General features: G+C 40.6%; 1 protein-coding gene across 1 annotated transcript; it reads right to left on the bottom strand.

Moving 5' to 3' along the window:
- Positions 1-3,796: 3,796 nt before the first annotated feature.
- NRIP1 (nuclear receptor interacting protein 1) lies at positions 3,797-7,475 on the bottom strand. The gene has a single exon (XM_009807751.2). It carries the CDS (start codon positions 7,459-7,461, stop codon positions 3,973-3,975), a length of 3,489 nt encoding a protein of 1,162 aa, XP_009806053.2. The 5' UTR covers positions 7,462-7,475; the 3' UTR covers positions 3,797-3,972.
- Between the last annotated feature and the right edge of the window lie 7,703 nt (positions 7,476-15,178).

Below are 15,178 nucleotides of genomic sequence, written 5' to 3'. Positions count from 1 at the left end.
ATTTGGCAGAGGAGACACCAGAAGTCTGGTTATCTCAGTCCCGTATACTTTCCTCTGGAAAGAAAAAGCGTATCTGCGTGGCAATTACAAGTCAATCCCCAAATCTAGCTAGCTTGAGTGCTACACCACCAGTGGGTGAAGCGGCACGAGCCTGTAGATGCCCCCTTGAGCAAGGCATGGGGCACTTAGCAACCCCACTGCTGCTGCTGCAACTGCTCCGAGTTAAGTGAGGTTAAAGTTAATTCAGGTATAAAGTCCCAAGGGGCTACAACTACAACTTTAAGCGTGGTATAGACACATCCCTAACTCACTTCTTCACCGCTCCATGAGGTGGAGGCAGCTTTCCCCCAGCCATCTCATGCAGCTACAACTGGGATGTGATCTCCTCCCCTCCTGTTGATGGTGAGATCACACAAGAGCACCCATCAATCCTGCACCTCTTTGCCTACACAGCTACTGCTGCCAGGATCTGACAAGGCCCTGTGTTTCTTCAAGTCTATAGTCTAAAGGCCCAGCTGAAACTTCAGCCTCCTGAGTTTGCAGAGCTATCTTTGAAGCTTCCACTCCCACAGACTGAGGAAGCATATTGGGGACAGCTGAAATGCATGTCCTAGTAGTAAATGTCTACTGAACCAAGGAGACAGGAGTTGCTGAGAATACCAAGCGTTACTCAACAGATGACCTTGGTTTGTCATTCATTTACAGGGACCGGTGGAAATCAAGGATCTTTGAGGTGCTTGGGAAAATGTGGCCAGCCCTACCAGTCCTTCTGCTGGTGCAACAAACCCAGCTCCTGCACCCCCCTTTTCTGATGGAACAACTGAGAGGGAAAAGTCCCCAAGGAAAACGATGGCGACTTCATTCACCCATGCTACAAGATAAATGATGAAAAAGCCTTAGGTCCTCAGGTTTAAAGGCTGTAAATGAACATGGGGTAGATTTTAGAGAAGACCTCTCTTCCCTAGGGAGGGGTAACATCAGTGGTACCAGAGAATTTAACATAGAAGACTGTTGCCCTCTTAACAGCTGCCTGAAAAGCATTCAGCTGGCATGCCCTACCCTCTCTCAAGGGCCTCGCTGTTATGTTACATGCTGCTTGAGACTGCAACGTCTGCAACAGGTAAGATTCTTCCATGAAGAGCATGTCCTAAACTTAGATTCTTGTGTATTATAGTTTACTGACGTCTGTGAGAATGGTAATACCCTTTCATTACCATCACCTAAAAAGAAAGCTAAATCATTAACCGGTCAAACTGTTAACATTTTAACTTAAATGTTTTATAAAACTTTGAAAACTAAATATTCAAAAGTATATATTATAGCAATAGACTACCACAGAATAAATACATAGGTAAGCACACTCCTAGACTCCAATACTACTTTTTGTTACAGTTAGACTCTCCTTCCTACTTTTCATCTCAACTTTGTTTTGATGAAGTTTTGCCAATCAGATTATTTCACATCCATTCAAGCTGCATTTTTCTGTGGAGCCCTTCAAGTAAATTATAGCCCTGTATTTACTCCGGGGACCATCTATTATTCTATATTGTATATATTTCCTAGCTATATACATGTTGTTTCAAGAAAAATAATCAATTAAGACTTTAAGAGACATTTAATGGATGGAACAAATACCATCTTTTTAATATTTCTGCTGGGTTGACTCATATAAAAAGAATTCAGTTCCACTGTCAATCCAAAATATACTTTATCTCGTTAATGATTATTCTATGAGACATATGAATTGTCATTGGGCCACTTATAAATGCAATATTAAAGACAAACAAAATTTTATTTTTATATTATACTTCAGACAATGACATTTAAAATGATATTAGATTTGTGTGAAGGTTTTTAAAATATAAATCTTCTTTGTACAGCCCATTAATATATTACGCTTCACCCAAATAACATAAAAATATATCTTTAAATCGCTCTGTTATTTCTCATATAAACCAGGGGGAATGTTTTATATTGGATACTGCCAAATATTTGTGTTCCCTAAAAGAAGGTTTCCCCCAGGGGGGTAAAACAGAATAGTGGTGCATTTTCCAGCTGGCAGACAGGAGAAGTCCCTTTCAGTAGGGACTGCACTTGAAAGAAGGGAAACTGATCCCAGGCAGGGGATGGAGGACGAGGCGGGGACAACAGCTCACTCTGTCTCGGCAAGCCAGCAGTCTGGGAAAAGGATCTCTGAAACCAAACCAGAAAGGAGAAGAGCAAAATGCCCCATCGCTCATCTCTGCTATGCAAACGTGAGATGGACGGAAACAGCAGTTTTGTCATGTCATCGGCTCTCAATGGTGAAAATGGTCAAAATTAAAACAGTGTAGCTTTCATTATCTGTGCAAACCAACTACTTAGCTGTTTGCTGACAGCATAGGGGATTATCAGTGAAATTAGAAGCCACAGAGAACATTTGTTTCAGGGGAGTAAAGTTCAGCAAAACGTACGGTTGCCAATAATGCATGTAATTTAGAGGAACTGGATTTGTCCTCCTCCTCCTCCCCCATAAGAAGTAAGGGCTGCAAATGGAGTTAACACTGACAGCGTTAACAGGAAAGCAGAGCCGCGTGGCTCTTCCCCAGCCAGCAATTCTTTTAAGGTGTCTCAGCTTTGACCGCAATTTTCAGTTACTCCCATCTCAGGCTGATGTTGCCAGATGTTACAAATCACAGCACAGGTGGGGATTGAGAAAAAGGGCAGAGGAGGATTTCTCAGACATGTCCCACTATCCATTACAGAACATGACAAAACCCACAATTTTATCCTCAGTGCGACCTGAAAAATTATTCTAAAACCAGATTTTCTGCAGTGAAAGGGTAGTGCATTAAACCATGCATCAGCCGTTCAGAGAGTAATAAATATTGGCAGAATATGGATTCTTTTCCCTGGTTGTAGGAAGAGGCCAACATATTTTTCATTAAAATCCTATTCCGTCTTCGAGTGGAAGTCTGATGTACTGCTTTAGCGCAGCTGATATTCTTCTGCAAGGGAAGCAGGATGGTGCCATACAGACAATTCAGCTCATCTGCTTCACAAACTTGCCACCATTTTCCTCACCAAATATATGTACTAAACTTTCTTAATCGCACTACTCCAAGAGGCATTTTGGCCTTCCCCTTTTAAGCAGGGAAGTGACAGGAATGCACCAACAAGAAGACTCATGCAGTACTTGCATGGCCTATGAAAATCTGCCTTTTGTATAAAAACCTAGAAAAACCCCTCAATCGTAACTAGTAACTTGTAAGTATGGCTAAGGATTCTGAGGAAGGCATTTGTCAATAGCAGGGCAAGGAAGAAAACCAGATTTTACACCACTATTCTGGCAGGACCACAAACAAGATTTAAAAATAACAATAAAAATTTTGGAAGCACTAAAAATGCATTTCAGTGCATTTCAATTATTAACACTGACACAGGTTTTCCAATATGATGAGCTAATACCTTGGACGGACTGCTCCATTTCTTAAGTTATTCTTAAAATTTCACAAAACGTATTAAACATTCAAAAAAAAAAAGTACACTGTCTCTATGCTCAGGCTTCAAAAAAAAAAAAAAGGATTATTTTACAGGGAGGGAGGAAACGCAGCATTACCACCACCTAGGCTGTACGCTTACACTTTATGTTATACCAAAAATTTGCAGATTGAAATAAGACTCTGATCAAAGAGTACTCATAACTTAATCTGATGCATACAGAAATGTCTTGTACAAATTACAACCCTTCTAGTTTCCTTGTGACAATCTATTGTAAAGCAAATTTTATCTACATGTATTTTAAATAATATCACAAGAAAAATAAAAAGTTTATCAAATGAAAACATGTTTCAATTAGACCATGCGTTTCTAAAATCATGCTCAATTTGTACAGTAGTCAAGTTCGTACTCATTTTTATTTTTTCTTTTTCTTTTTTTTTTTAAACAAAGATTCAAAACCACTGATTGTAAACTCATTGAGGAGGCCGTAGTTTATTCTGGCTCTTTTTTGATTGTTAGCACTTTTTCCAGAAGTCCATGCACTTCTCCATTCACACCATGTTGATGAGAGGTCTTACTCCCCATATGGCTGTTGTAAGGGCTTCTTAAGTTACTAAAAGGAGTTTTAAGCTCTGCATCAGACGTCAACTCCTCTTTGATTGTAACATGAGTTGAACTATCAGTAAATGAAGGTTCATTCCAGATTTCTTTGTGATGTGCTTCTTGGCTACTAAGAGAGTTGCCACCTTTCTGTAACATGTAGTACAATATTGGATTGGTTTTGGTCAGTCTCGGAGAGTCTTTTTCATAATCATTCTTGTCCATACCTGTGATCACCCATCTGATGGGCCCTTTTTCACTGGGCATGGGACACACGCTAAACTGGTCAGACTCGAGTCTTGATACTGTACTCCCCAAATGTTCAGGAAAGGGGGAACTGGCAGGACTTTTTACTGCTACAGGATACTGAAATGTTCTATGATCTACACAATTGTTCTGTTGCACAGGGCTTCCCATTAATGCATTTACTGACGAAATGCTGAATTCAGGTTTATTAATTGTTGCACTGGTTTTGTTTCCTTTTTTCTTGCCCTCCATTAATATGTTATTCCTATGTTGTGACAGATCTCTCTCACAGTTTTCTGACAGAAGCAGCTGTTTCAACACATTAAAGCCTTTACTATCTCTAGACCAACTCCTATTTTCACTCTCATTATTTGAACCGTGACTTACAGCATATTTAAATTCAGCATCACTTCTGCTGAATTTCAGTTCTTGCTGGTTCAGCAAAGGCCCGTACAGTGCCTCAGCAGGAGAAGTGTGATTGTTTGCAGCATCAGACACATTACTTTTCATCTTTTTTAATGGACTTTCCAAAGGCTCAACATGAAGCTTCCTCTTCTTCGGTACTGTGCAAAGACTCTTTGATTCAAGGTGTGTCAGCTCATTGTTTCGGTGACTTCTGTCCAGCTCATCTGCAGGGTAACTGTCTTGATTCTGTCTCAGCAACCTACTTAGCAGGCCGTTTTTGGAAAAAGAGAAATCTTGAGGTGAAAGAGGCTCAGATTTCAACTCCTCAGATGCTGGAGAAGCAGCTGTGTTTCTCTGCAGTGAATGAACAAATCCTTGAAATTTGTTACCCTTGCACTCTCTTACTTGTTGTGCATTTGAATTATACGGAACATTTGATTCTTCAGACGGTTCAGTTTTTATTTTCACTGTCAATATTTGCTCATTCAAAGCCTTATCTGTCTGTTCTTGAGAACTTTCATCTTTTAAAAGCATCCTCTCTTTCTTTTCACTTTTACCTTTACTGGGAGTTCCCAGAAGCAGCTGAAGGACAGTGCGCCTTTCAAGGAGATTTTCTATTTCCGAACCTGGAAGTCCTTGTTCAGCGGGTGCAGGCTGACAACTGAATATTTTGTTATTTTCTTCATGCGTGCTCAATTTATTCGTAAGTAGGGGGCTGTTCAATCTATCAATCAAGCCAACAGGTTTGTCTGTGTTCCCTGCTAGCAGCTGTTTGCTAGCTCTTTGTTCTTCACTTGACATGGAAGTCTGCATGCCGCACTGAGCGAGGTTCTGCAGCAGCTTGCTGGCACTGAAAGCTGAAGAGTTCTTGGGACTATCGTTCCTGCTCAGCTTGGCTCCTTGAATTTCTTTGCTTTTAGAAAGGTCTATCAAATGTTTAGATGCGGGATTCACCAGCCTGTCCGGCTGGATACTGCAAGCATATGGTGGAGAGCTACGCTTGACGGCTAACGATTGGTGCGAGAGATTTATAGGAGAGTCTGCTTTTGCAGCAGCCAGCAAAGGCGGAGTGCTTAACGGAGTCATTCGATTTGCACTGGGACTGTCAGTAACAGGAGTCCTTTTACCAGTCTGTACAGTGAATTTTGCCACATCAGCTGCACTGTGTGGTCCCTGAGAGTCATTACTCTTGTCTACCTTTTCTTCACTCTTATGCCCAAGTAACAGCTGAAGCAGTGTTACTTTCTGATGGGAATTCAGCTTGGAAGCTTTTGGAGTGTCTTTGTCTTCCTTGTTCTCTGGACAGGAAACTTTTGGATCCCAGTTATGAAGCAAGGACTGAGTCAGGTTATCCAGTGATGCAGGTGGACCTGCATCTGGCTTATCTGTCCTCTGTTTAAAGGATAGGTCTATAGGAAGACAGTTAGAATGGGAGCTTTCATCATCACTGCTGTCATCTTCTGTGAAACTAGGATTGTTGTCTGAATACTCATCAATAGTTGTCGGCGTGCTGCTGTCTTCAAAAATGCTGGCTCTCTCACTCTGTTCATGCCCTTTTACATGTTTGGTGGTATTCTGGCTTTTCAGTAGGTGCAAGAGCAAACTGTTGCTGGGAGAGGTTTTCAGGTTATTCCTTTCCAAAGTACTTTTGTATCCCACATTTTTGGGAGGCGAATGCACAATTCCCACTGAACTCTGAAATGCTGCCATATTGCTTTTGCTAGACGCTGTTTTGGTCGATGATCCTGTTTGACCATTGAGATGGCTTGTCATTCCTTTTGCTAAACCAAATTGGCCAGTATCTTTCTGAGCGCTTTCTTGTAATCTGGCCATAGCTGCAAGTCTCTCACTTGCTATTTGATTTGCATTTTGTGCTTTTAAAGCATGTTCCCTGGAGTACTGCTGCAAGTGCGCTTCACTTGAAAGGAGTAAAGCTAGCTGGCTGCATGCTACGCTGGGCTTTGGTGAAGCAGCAGGACTGGATCGTTTCTCTACCATGCTTGCAACAGCTTGTAATCTTGCAGCACATGACAGTGGCTCATTTATCACTTTAGGTCCGCTCTGCACTGCGTGAGGAGATTCTATAAACCTCTCTTTGGGCAGGTTCTTTGTTATATCAGGCAGGCTGTTGTCCAACTTCTGATCTTTTGCCTTGCTCTTCTTCAGTAGAGTCTTCAGGTGACTGGATGCAACACCATAGCACCTTAAATCTTTCTCCACTTGTAAAGAATCATGGCTAAGGGAATACCCTTGCTCCTTAAGGCTCTGCCTAATCTGCTGTGACAGAGCAACACTCTGCAGCCTAGAGCTGAATGACTGAAGCAAAGAGGCAAGTAATGTGCTATCCTGTTTGCCTTTAGGCACATTTTCAACCATGCCAGCTAACAAGGCTTCCTTTTTTCCATCTAAATCCACAATGGAATCAGACAACCGCCTTCTCTTTGCTGCATTCCAGTCTTCAGAAGACTGCAACAGTCTTGCTTTTTTGAGGTGCAGCATGCCAGATCCCTGATATGTATTTGTGTTAAGAACTGGACCATTACTTTGACAGCTGGGAAATATATTTCCAGATATCTTAAAGTTTTGATCCTCTCCACTATGCCCAGTAGACTTTTTGTCAACTGCAGTACCTGAGCCTCCTGCTGCTTGATGCATTAGTAATCCCTCTAGGTAAGTTAGAACAACAGAATCCTGGTGCATCTCAGAGCCAAGCTCTTCTCCATGAGTCATGTTCAATAAAAGTTTCCAAAAGGGCTCTGGTTCTATTCACTTCAAAGACTAGTTTTGCTGTAGCTGAATCGAGATGCAGAGTTAAGAAATAATAGGTAGGTGTCTATAATGTTTTCTCACAGACTTTCAGAAACAATACAAAATGTCATATTCCAAGCAGGCTTCTCTCAGTGTATACTGGTTGATGAGCCAGGCTTCCAATCACATTCTAGATATCAGCAGATTGATATTTATGAAAGATGTCTAGGACAAGCACTCAAAACATGGTTCCACAGTAATAAAGTTCCGTTAAGTATTCGCCGCCTTCTTTCTCCAGGAAGCCAGCTTGTTTTGCATCTTTTTCCATCTCCACCAAGCACATAAAATTCCTAAGTGAAAAAAAACCAAAAGAAAACAAAAAAACAAGTGGTCAAGAAAGCAAAGATTTAGGATAAGATCAAATTGCTTAAGACTTTTTTTTTAAAAAAAAACACATTGTCTTAGACAGAGATTCAGGATATGTAAGCAATAACCGCATTCCAGAAGAAAATAAAAGTCAAGTAATGGACAAAGTACATGGTAACGAATTTAAAGAACTTTGTGAAAACAATTCTGAGAGAAAATTTTATACAAAAATTAAGCTTAACTATTGTAAGCATAGCTACAAGTGTTCATCGAATTTCTCTATCCTACAGCTCAAAATAAGGAATAGCAACCATGAAAGGAAAATCTTAAAGCATTCTAAATATAGTTTAAAAAAAAATTACATTTGATTTTACTTCACAGTGGCATCAACCTTTCTTCTTCTTATGTAAACAGACAGGACATGCAGACTATCACTCTAAAAGAGAATTAATGGGAAAAGGCATGCCTAAAGTCAACGTTTAGGTTCATGTTGAATCTGTTTTCAAATAGCAGAATAGGTAGCATCATATATGAGTACATTTTTGTTTGGCAGGTAGATGGTATCGCTAAAAGTAGAAACCCAGTTGCCACTGCTGCCCAGGACTACCTAGTAATGCAAAATCTAGTATAACAGCACAACAGGGAGGAAATCTCTTGTTCTTACAACTCCCAACTACCACAAGTCATTAGAAGAGTCATGTGATAGGAGTGGTGAAAAGGGTGCTTATGTTCCTGATATAATAGAAATCCTGATATAAAAATCCTCCCTTCGCTGGAGGATTTTTACCTTTACATTCTTTCCATGTATTAAGCATACAATGGCAAAAAAACCCCAAAACACACAGGTCTTCCTTGAAGTCTTGTTATTTTCAAAGAGTATAGAACATCTCTGCTCAACACGTCCTTGGATGAGGCAGTATGCTATAAAAAGCTGTTTTAAAAAGCACAACAATGGCGCTTATGCTCCATGCATCTCTTCAGTTTTAGTTACATTACTGGTCAATGATAGCATGAACAGTTCAGTCACCACAATTCAATACTGAGATCATTACACCACACATGCCTACTCCTTCGGTTCTAAACTGGCGTAAATATTCAACACGAGCAAAGCTAAGTGTCTTTCCACATATCTAAGTCTGCAATTCGCTTGCACAGACTAAAAGCCCATTGAAAACTCGTATTAACAAGTTTAAAAAGGATGTACACAGATTAAATCCTTGTCTCCTTAAAGCGAGTGAGTATTTTATCATTGATTTCCCAGAGGCTATTTTTGAACTGAAAAGCTACAGGCAACTACAAATCAGGAAAATATCAGATCTGAAAAAAAGTAAAGAATCAGAAGAAAACTAAATAGCCGTAATGTTAACAGCCCATATATCCCCCTGCACAAATACTCCCTTACTAGATTTTAAGTCATTTAGCTCAGTTTTTAGAGTTGCTCTATCTCAAAAAACAGAATTAAGATACCAGCAATGCACTGTAGTGTAAATGTGTATACCCATGTCTCTAAATATCAAATGAAAAGCTGGAAGCTCTTGCTGGAAGCTCCTCTCAGAAATACATGGAAGTGCTGGTTAATACAGACATAATTACCTGTAGAAGACACAGTGTTTGTTCAAATATGTAACTACAACTTAAATGTGGATTCATTAACCAAAAATTACCGATCACCTTACTGTTCCTTCAGAAACCCGTGCACCTCTGGGTGGACTTTTGCAGAGTTTCAACCCAAAATAGATTAAAATCAGAAATAACAAATCCTTGGAAAAAATCAAGCTTTTCCAATGAATACATCAAGTATCCAGCAACTGCACCATCAATACAGCTAGACTTACTTCCTCAGATCTTTGGGAATGCACTTTATCCAGAAAATACAGTTTTCCAGCTTCCAAAAATAAACTGTTTACCTGCAGCCACATTTTCATATCTCAAAAGGGAATTAAGCTGACAGCATGCTGTTCTTAAAAAGGAGTGAGGAGTACTTGATAGCCTGTGTTTTGTATTTAAGAGAATAACATTGAAATTTTTTCAAGATTTCTTACTATCTGATAAAAGCAAGCCTTACAGGTGACCTTTAAGATAAATGCACCATTAAGCCAATATTCAGTAAAACTTTACTCATTACAGCTCTGGGTAATTAAAAAAAGACAATGCATTTATGCAAATCCCTTGGGTACTCAAAGGAGATGACACTTGTAGCCAGTACAGTTTACATACAGTAACTATTTCAAGTGTTTTGCCACCTTTTTTGTTTTTTTAAAAAAAATTACTCAGTGCTAAGGAAATATTATTTTACAGAAAACGGGTTGATGGAAAGGAGCTTTCGTTAAAGAGAATGAAATCTGAAAAGCACTCAACACATAAGGAAAGGGATGTCAGCGATCCTTCTAAAGAGCCCGTTCTGATCGAGTGCTGCAACAGGTATTACAGCATTATAAAATCTTACGTGACCCAATGTACAATACGTAAATGTGATGAAGTCATCTGTCAAGAACTGAAATTACATTTTAAAAAAAGAAAAGTCTCTAAACCTACACCTTATTTGTGACGGAAAGCCAGGTAGTAAATTTCAGGGTTTGAAGGCAATCTCATAACTAAGCGTTTCCAGCAAGTTTTGAACCGAGTACGCTTTTCTTCCACTCTCTGAAGTGTGGTCATGTGGAAACCGAACCAGCTTTGGAAATTAATGTTTAGCTGGACACTAAGGTAACCATTCAGAAACCTTTTAAAAACATGTAGACCGTACCAGAGAATTTCCCTGGACCCACTGAAGTGTTAATAATTTTTCTCGCTATTAAATATTATTCCAGAAATTACCAGAACAGAGAAAAGGAAAAAAAAGAACATAAAGAAATAAGGCAGAACGAAGAGAAAGGAGAAGCCCTACAGCAATACATCTCGTATTTGCCAGTAAGGGCTGAAGTATCCTTACTGCAATGAGCCTCTAACATTAACCTGTAATATCTATGAAACTCCAGACCTAAAAATTATATTTAACTGTTGTAACAAAATTAATTGAGAAATTAAAGTTGACATGCTTTCTTGACTACTGTATATGCACTGTTTTTGGTTGTTTCAACTACCTTTTCCCAGACTTCTGTATCCTAACAAATAAAGAAAACACTTGTTTTGCAGAGACTATTTTCAGAAACTCCATGAACACGCAGGGATCACAGCTCATTAAGCCATGTTTACCTAGACAGAACTAAAGCAGCAGCAGGATTCGCAGCACAAATGCTGTAACCTGGGGAGACACTCCCCAAGCGGAGCACACCACGGGAGATCAGTCCTACAGCCTTTGAAAACGTGCCTAGGGAGAAACTGTGGGCAGAATAGGGAGGATAAGAGAATATTAAAGTTGACACTGAACTATAGAAACTGTGTATGTCCAGAATATTAATTCTACTTTCACAGTTGTTGGAGTTTTCCTTTGTTTGTAAACTACAGATATGCTTAGCCATCACAAAGATTTTTAAAAGAATGATAATAATAAATGTTAAGATCCTTTGCTTACCATAAAGTATTACTGCTGTAAAAGTTCATGGAATTTAAGAACACATCTTCTAATAGGTTAAACCACAACAACATCTGAGCCAATGGCTTTTTACTCCTGAATATATATTTATTTTTTTAAGAATTCTTTGAATTAACGAATGCCTCAAATGTAAAACCTAATTGGAAACTCTAAACAAACAGCAGCCTTCTAGTTAACCCAATGGATATTCAGATGCTGCCATTTAAGAAATGAAGAACAGTTCACAATTTCAACTAGCAAAAAAAATCACATCCAGAAGACATTTTTCCAATATCCTAGACTAGTATTTCTAGTTAAATCCCTTTGCTAAATGGAACAGAGAGCCACAACAGATTAACAACACTAGACTAGTATTATTCGAGTAGGAGGGCTACACAATCTAATGGAGATAACTCATAAAAACTTGATATTATCAAGGTGTTTTCTTCTGTAGTCTTAATTCAAGATCTGATGAAAAAAATCTTCTAGAAACTATTAAGGTATTCGTTTAGGAAATCTGCAATGGCCGACAATGAACACTTTTAATAAGTGCCACTTTTAATAAGTGACATGAACACTTATTAAAAGAGAGATTATCCAAACTCACATTGTTAGAATGATTAATAGAGGTTGAGATGTGTGTATATATACACAGATAAAACATTTTTATTAAGTGCATTTCAGAGTTCTTTAATGACTATTAAAGTCCTGTAGTAATTTTATGTTCCATTTTTAAGCTGAGATGAGTCAAAACATGAATTCGTAGAGCTGAAATCAAACTGGTTTGTGAAATGAAAATCTTTATTTAATAGATTCAGCGTTCTAATGGTTAGAAACTACTAAAAGAGCCAGAAAAAGTCTCTCACTAGCTCCGTGCCTTCCCGTTCTCATATTCCCAAATGTAAAAGCTACAGCCCACCACATCAACCAATGGCTCAGACAGTCATTTTAATTATTACAGATTTGAGGAATGCAGTACGGTGATTACAGTGGCAGCTTGGGATCCAGGGGTCCAATTACTCGCTGTGCTGCAGACAGGCTGTCTGACTTCTGGTTTTACTTTTCTGTACCCTGTTTTCCCAGATGGAGTAATAATAGATGCAAACTTCAGAAAGATAATTAAGGATAAATATATTAAAGGCTGTGTGTTGCTCAACAGCTCCATGAATAGCACTGAGTAAGTAGTTAAACCATAGGATTTTAAATGACTCCCCATCCTTATAGCTGTCTGCAGTGAAATGCTGCAGAGCACAATGAAATTAAGGTCTCCAGAAAAATTCCTAGATAGACTGGAAATTGCAGCAGAATCTTGCAGTGAACTAAAGATGAGTGTGGAAAATGAGACTAGCTGTCCCAGAATTATTTTGTTATTAAGCCCAATTCGTACTTCTTTGATTTTAGCAGGCAGGAAGGATGTAGTCAGAGTGGTGGTATAAGCACTTCACTGACTCTTCTTGCTAAGGTTATAAGCAGTGAAACAGGCCTGATTCAACAACCCAGGGTACCAAATCCACAGAGCTGCACAAACGTGCTGGTACTTCAACCGCACTTAAGCATGTGCTTTAAGAGAATCAAGTATTTAAGTGCTTTGCTAAATCCCCGCTTTATGTCAGAAATCTATTGAGATGAATGGAGCAGCTGAGACCTCTTCACAGCTTTGATTCAGGCTGTCAAGACATTTTGACGGTTCCCTTTGCAAATGTAATTTAGAAAAAGATGAAAAAAACCCCCAAAAGTGATGAGATGGCGGAGCAAAATTCAGCAACAAACGTGAATTCATCTATGGTTGCACTTGAAAGAACTTGGGAATCAACAAGTCTTTTTTACAATAAATTAATTTTAAAAAAAATCAAGCTCCTCTCCTGCAGTTGTAGGATATCACTTTTGAGAAAGCAAAAATAGGCTTCTTCCCAGGAGCTTGGCATGTTATTGACTCCTTCATTAGGCTTACTGACTGACTCCAAAAGACATTTTAAACATGGAAAGGATAGCCTACCACTTTTAAACAGCTCGGTCACGAGAGGGCACAGGGGGAATCGTGTTGCAGCAGCAGGAGCCCCCATCGCTGCCAGAATTTCTGGAGGGGCTCCGGAGGCCCTAACCCTGCCAGGGAGCCGGCGTCCCCCATCCCAGGCAGGGGTGTTCCCTCCAGGCTGGCGCGGTCCTGCTGCCCCTCCCGCAGCACCCGGCAGCGTCGCTCGCTCTATAAAGTACCCCCTTCGGATAACGGCAGGGTTAGCAACAGCCATGGCTTCACGGCTGAATCCTGTGCAAGTATACGAAACAGAAAAGCCTCTTTCCTGGTGTTTTGTTAAGTTGTGTACTGCCAAACACAGTCCTGACCTTCCTTTCTTTTCTGAAAAGACGTTTTAGACAACAGAAAGTTGTATTAGGAGGGGAAAAGGGGGTGAGTGGAAGGGAACAGACCCAAACCAGCCCAGTCAAAACCTTCTGATAGTTTTCGCAGCTTAAATGGTAGGATTTTGAAAAATACTGCAGAAAACCAATTCCGTAACCGTTGACGCAATAGCTCAAAGAGATGCAAAATCTACCATTTGACGACAGCACGCAAACACTGAGCAACTGAGAAGCCCTAAGTCACATAAAATTGACAGGAACACAGAAGCAGCAGCACAGCAGACACAAGAAAGAGTTTTTCCTGTGAGAATAAGATTTGACAGACCACTGGACTGAAATGTTAGTGAACCAACAACTGAGAGGGGAAGAAAAAACCCCAACTGTTCTGGCCCTAGAGACTATTTAGATTTACTTTGGCTTTTAAGAGACTGCTAAAATGTAAATGCTAATTACCGTCATCGTTAATCGTGGCCCCAGTGGCACATAAGGAAGGGGAGGCTGTTCCTACCTATTCCCTCTGGGGTGTGGGAAGGGGGATTGAGACACCTCATCTCAGTGTCCCTCTGCTCCTCAGATTTCACATGGGATTCTCTACAGTCCGGGAATCTGTGACTCACCCAGACCATGCAATACCACCTCACGGCAGCGAGGAGCTTTGGGACGATACGTAATATATACCAAGGGGGAATATAACATTTCCACTCTCTGCTTAAATGAGGCGTGGAAACGTCAGCGATGTTCATACTTATGCAGAGAGCCGTTCGGGGAGGCGGCAAGGCAGGCTGCGCACGTTTGCGCCCATGCGAGGAGAGCCACAGAAATCAGAACGCTTCAAACTCAGCGGCAGAGCATTTTCACGTGAAAGACCGAAAGTCTGAGCTGCGCTGGCTACATCGCAGCCTCTACCCAACCCTGGGGAAGCACCTTGCAAAGAAACGCCCATCTAGCTCTGACGCACGGCTCTCCCCCGAGAGGGGACAGCAAAAGCACGAATGACAGCAACCCGAGAGCGGCGGTGCTCGGAGAAAAAGGTACGTCTGCGCTGCAGACTGACGCATACAAGAGAGAGCCAAGACAGCTCAGGTGCCAGAGTAAGCCTAGCCCGGCGGCAAGGGACCCCGCGGAGGTTAGCCTGCCCCGAGAAGCAGGGTATTTCAACACAGCACTGCTCTGCTGCGACTCGCTCAATGCTGGCACTCAACCCATCTCTGCTACCGCTTCCAGAAAGCAATGCACGGCTTACACAAGGCTGCAGGCAGACATTTCTGCCTAAGTCACATGTGACTCGTGTTTTTGAAGCTTACTTCACAAGCCTACCAGTACAGAAAATCCCTCACCCAACAACACCCCAAAATCAAGCAAACCCCCAAAACAGCTGAAGAAGTATATGGGGAGGGGGAAATGGGGGACAGACACAAGTGCCATAAAAGATGAGTTTGTGAAAGCCTTAGTAGCAGCTCT

The sequence above is a fragment of the Gavia stellata genome, chromosome 1, assembly GCF_030936135.1.
Source record: "Gavia stellata isolate bGavSte3 chromosome 1, bGavSte3.hap2, whole genome shotgun sequence".
NCBI lineage: Eukaryota > Metazoa > Chordata > Aves > Gaviiformes > Gaviidae > Gavia > Gavia stellata.
The sequence above is the reverse complement of the archived record's forward strand: the minus strand, read 5'-3'. Positions and strand labels throughout refer to the sequence as shown.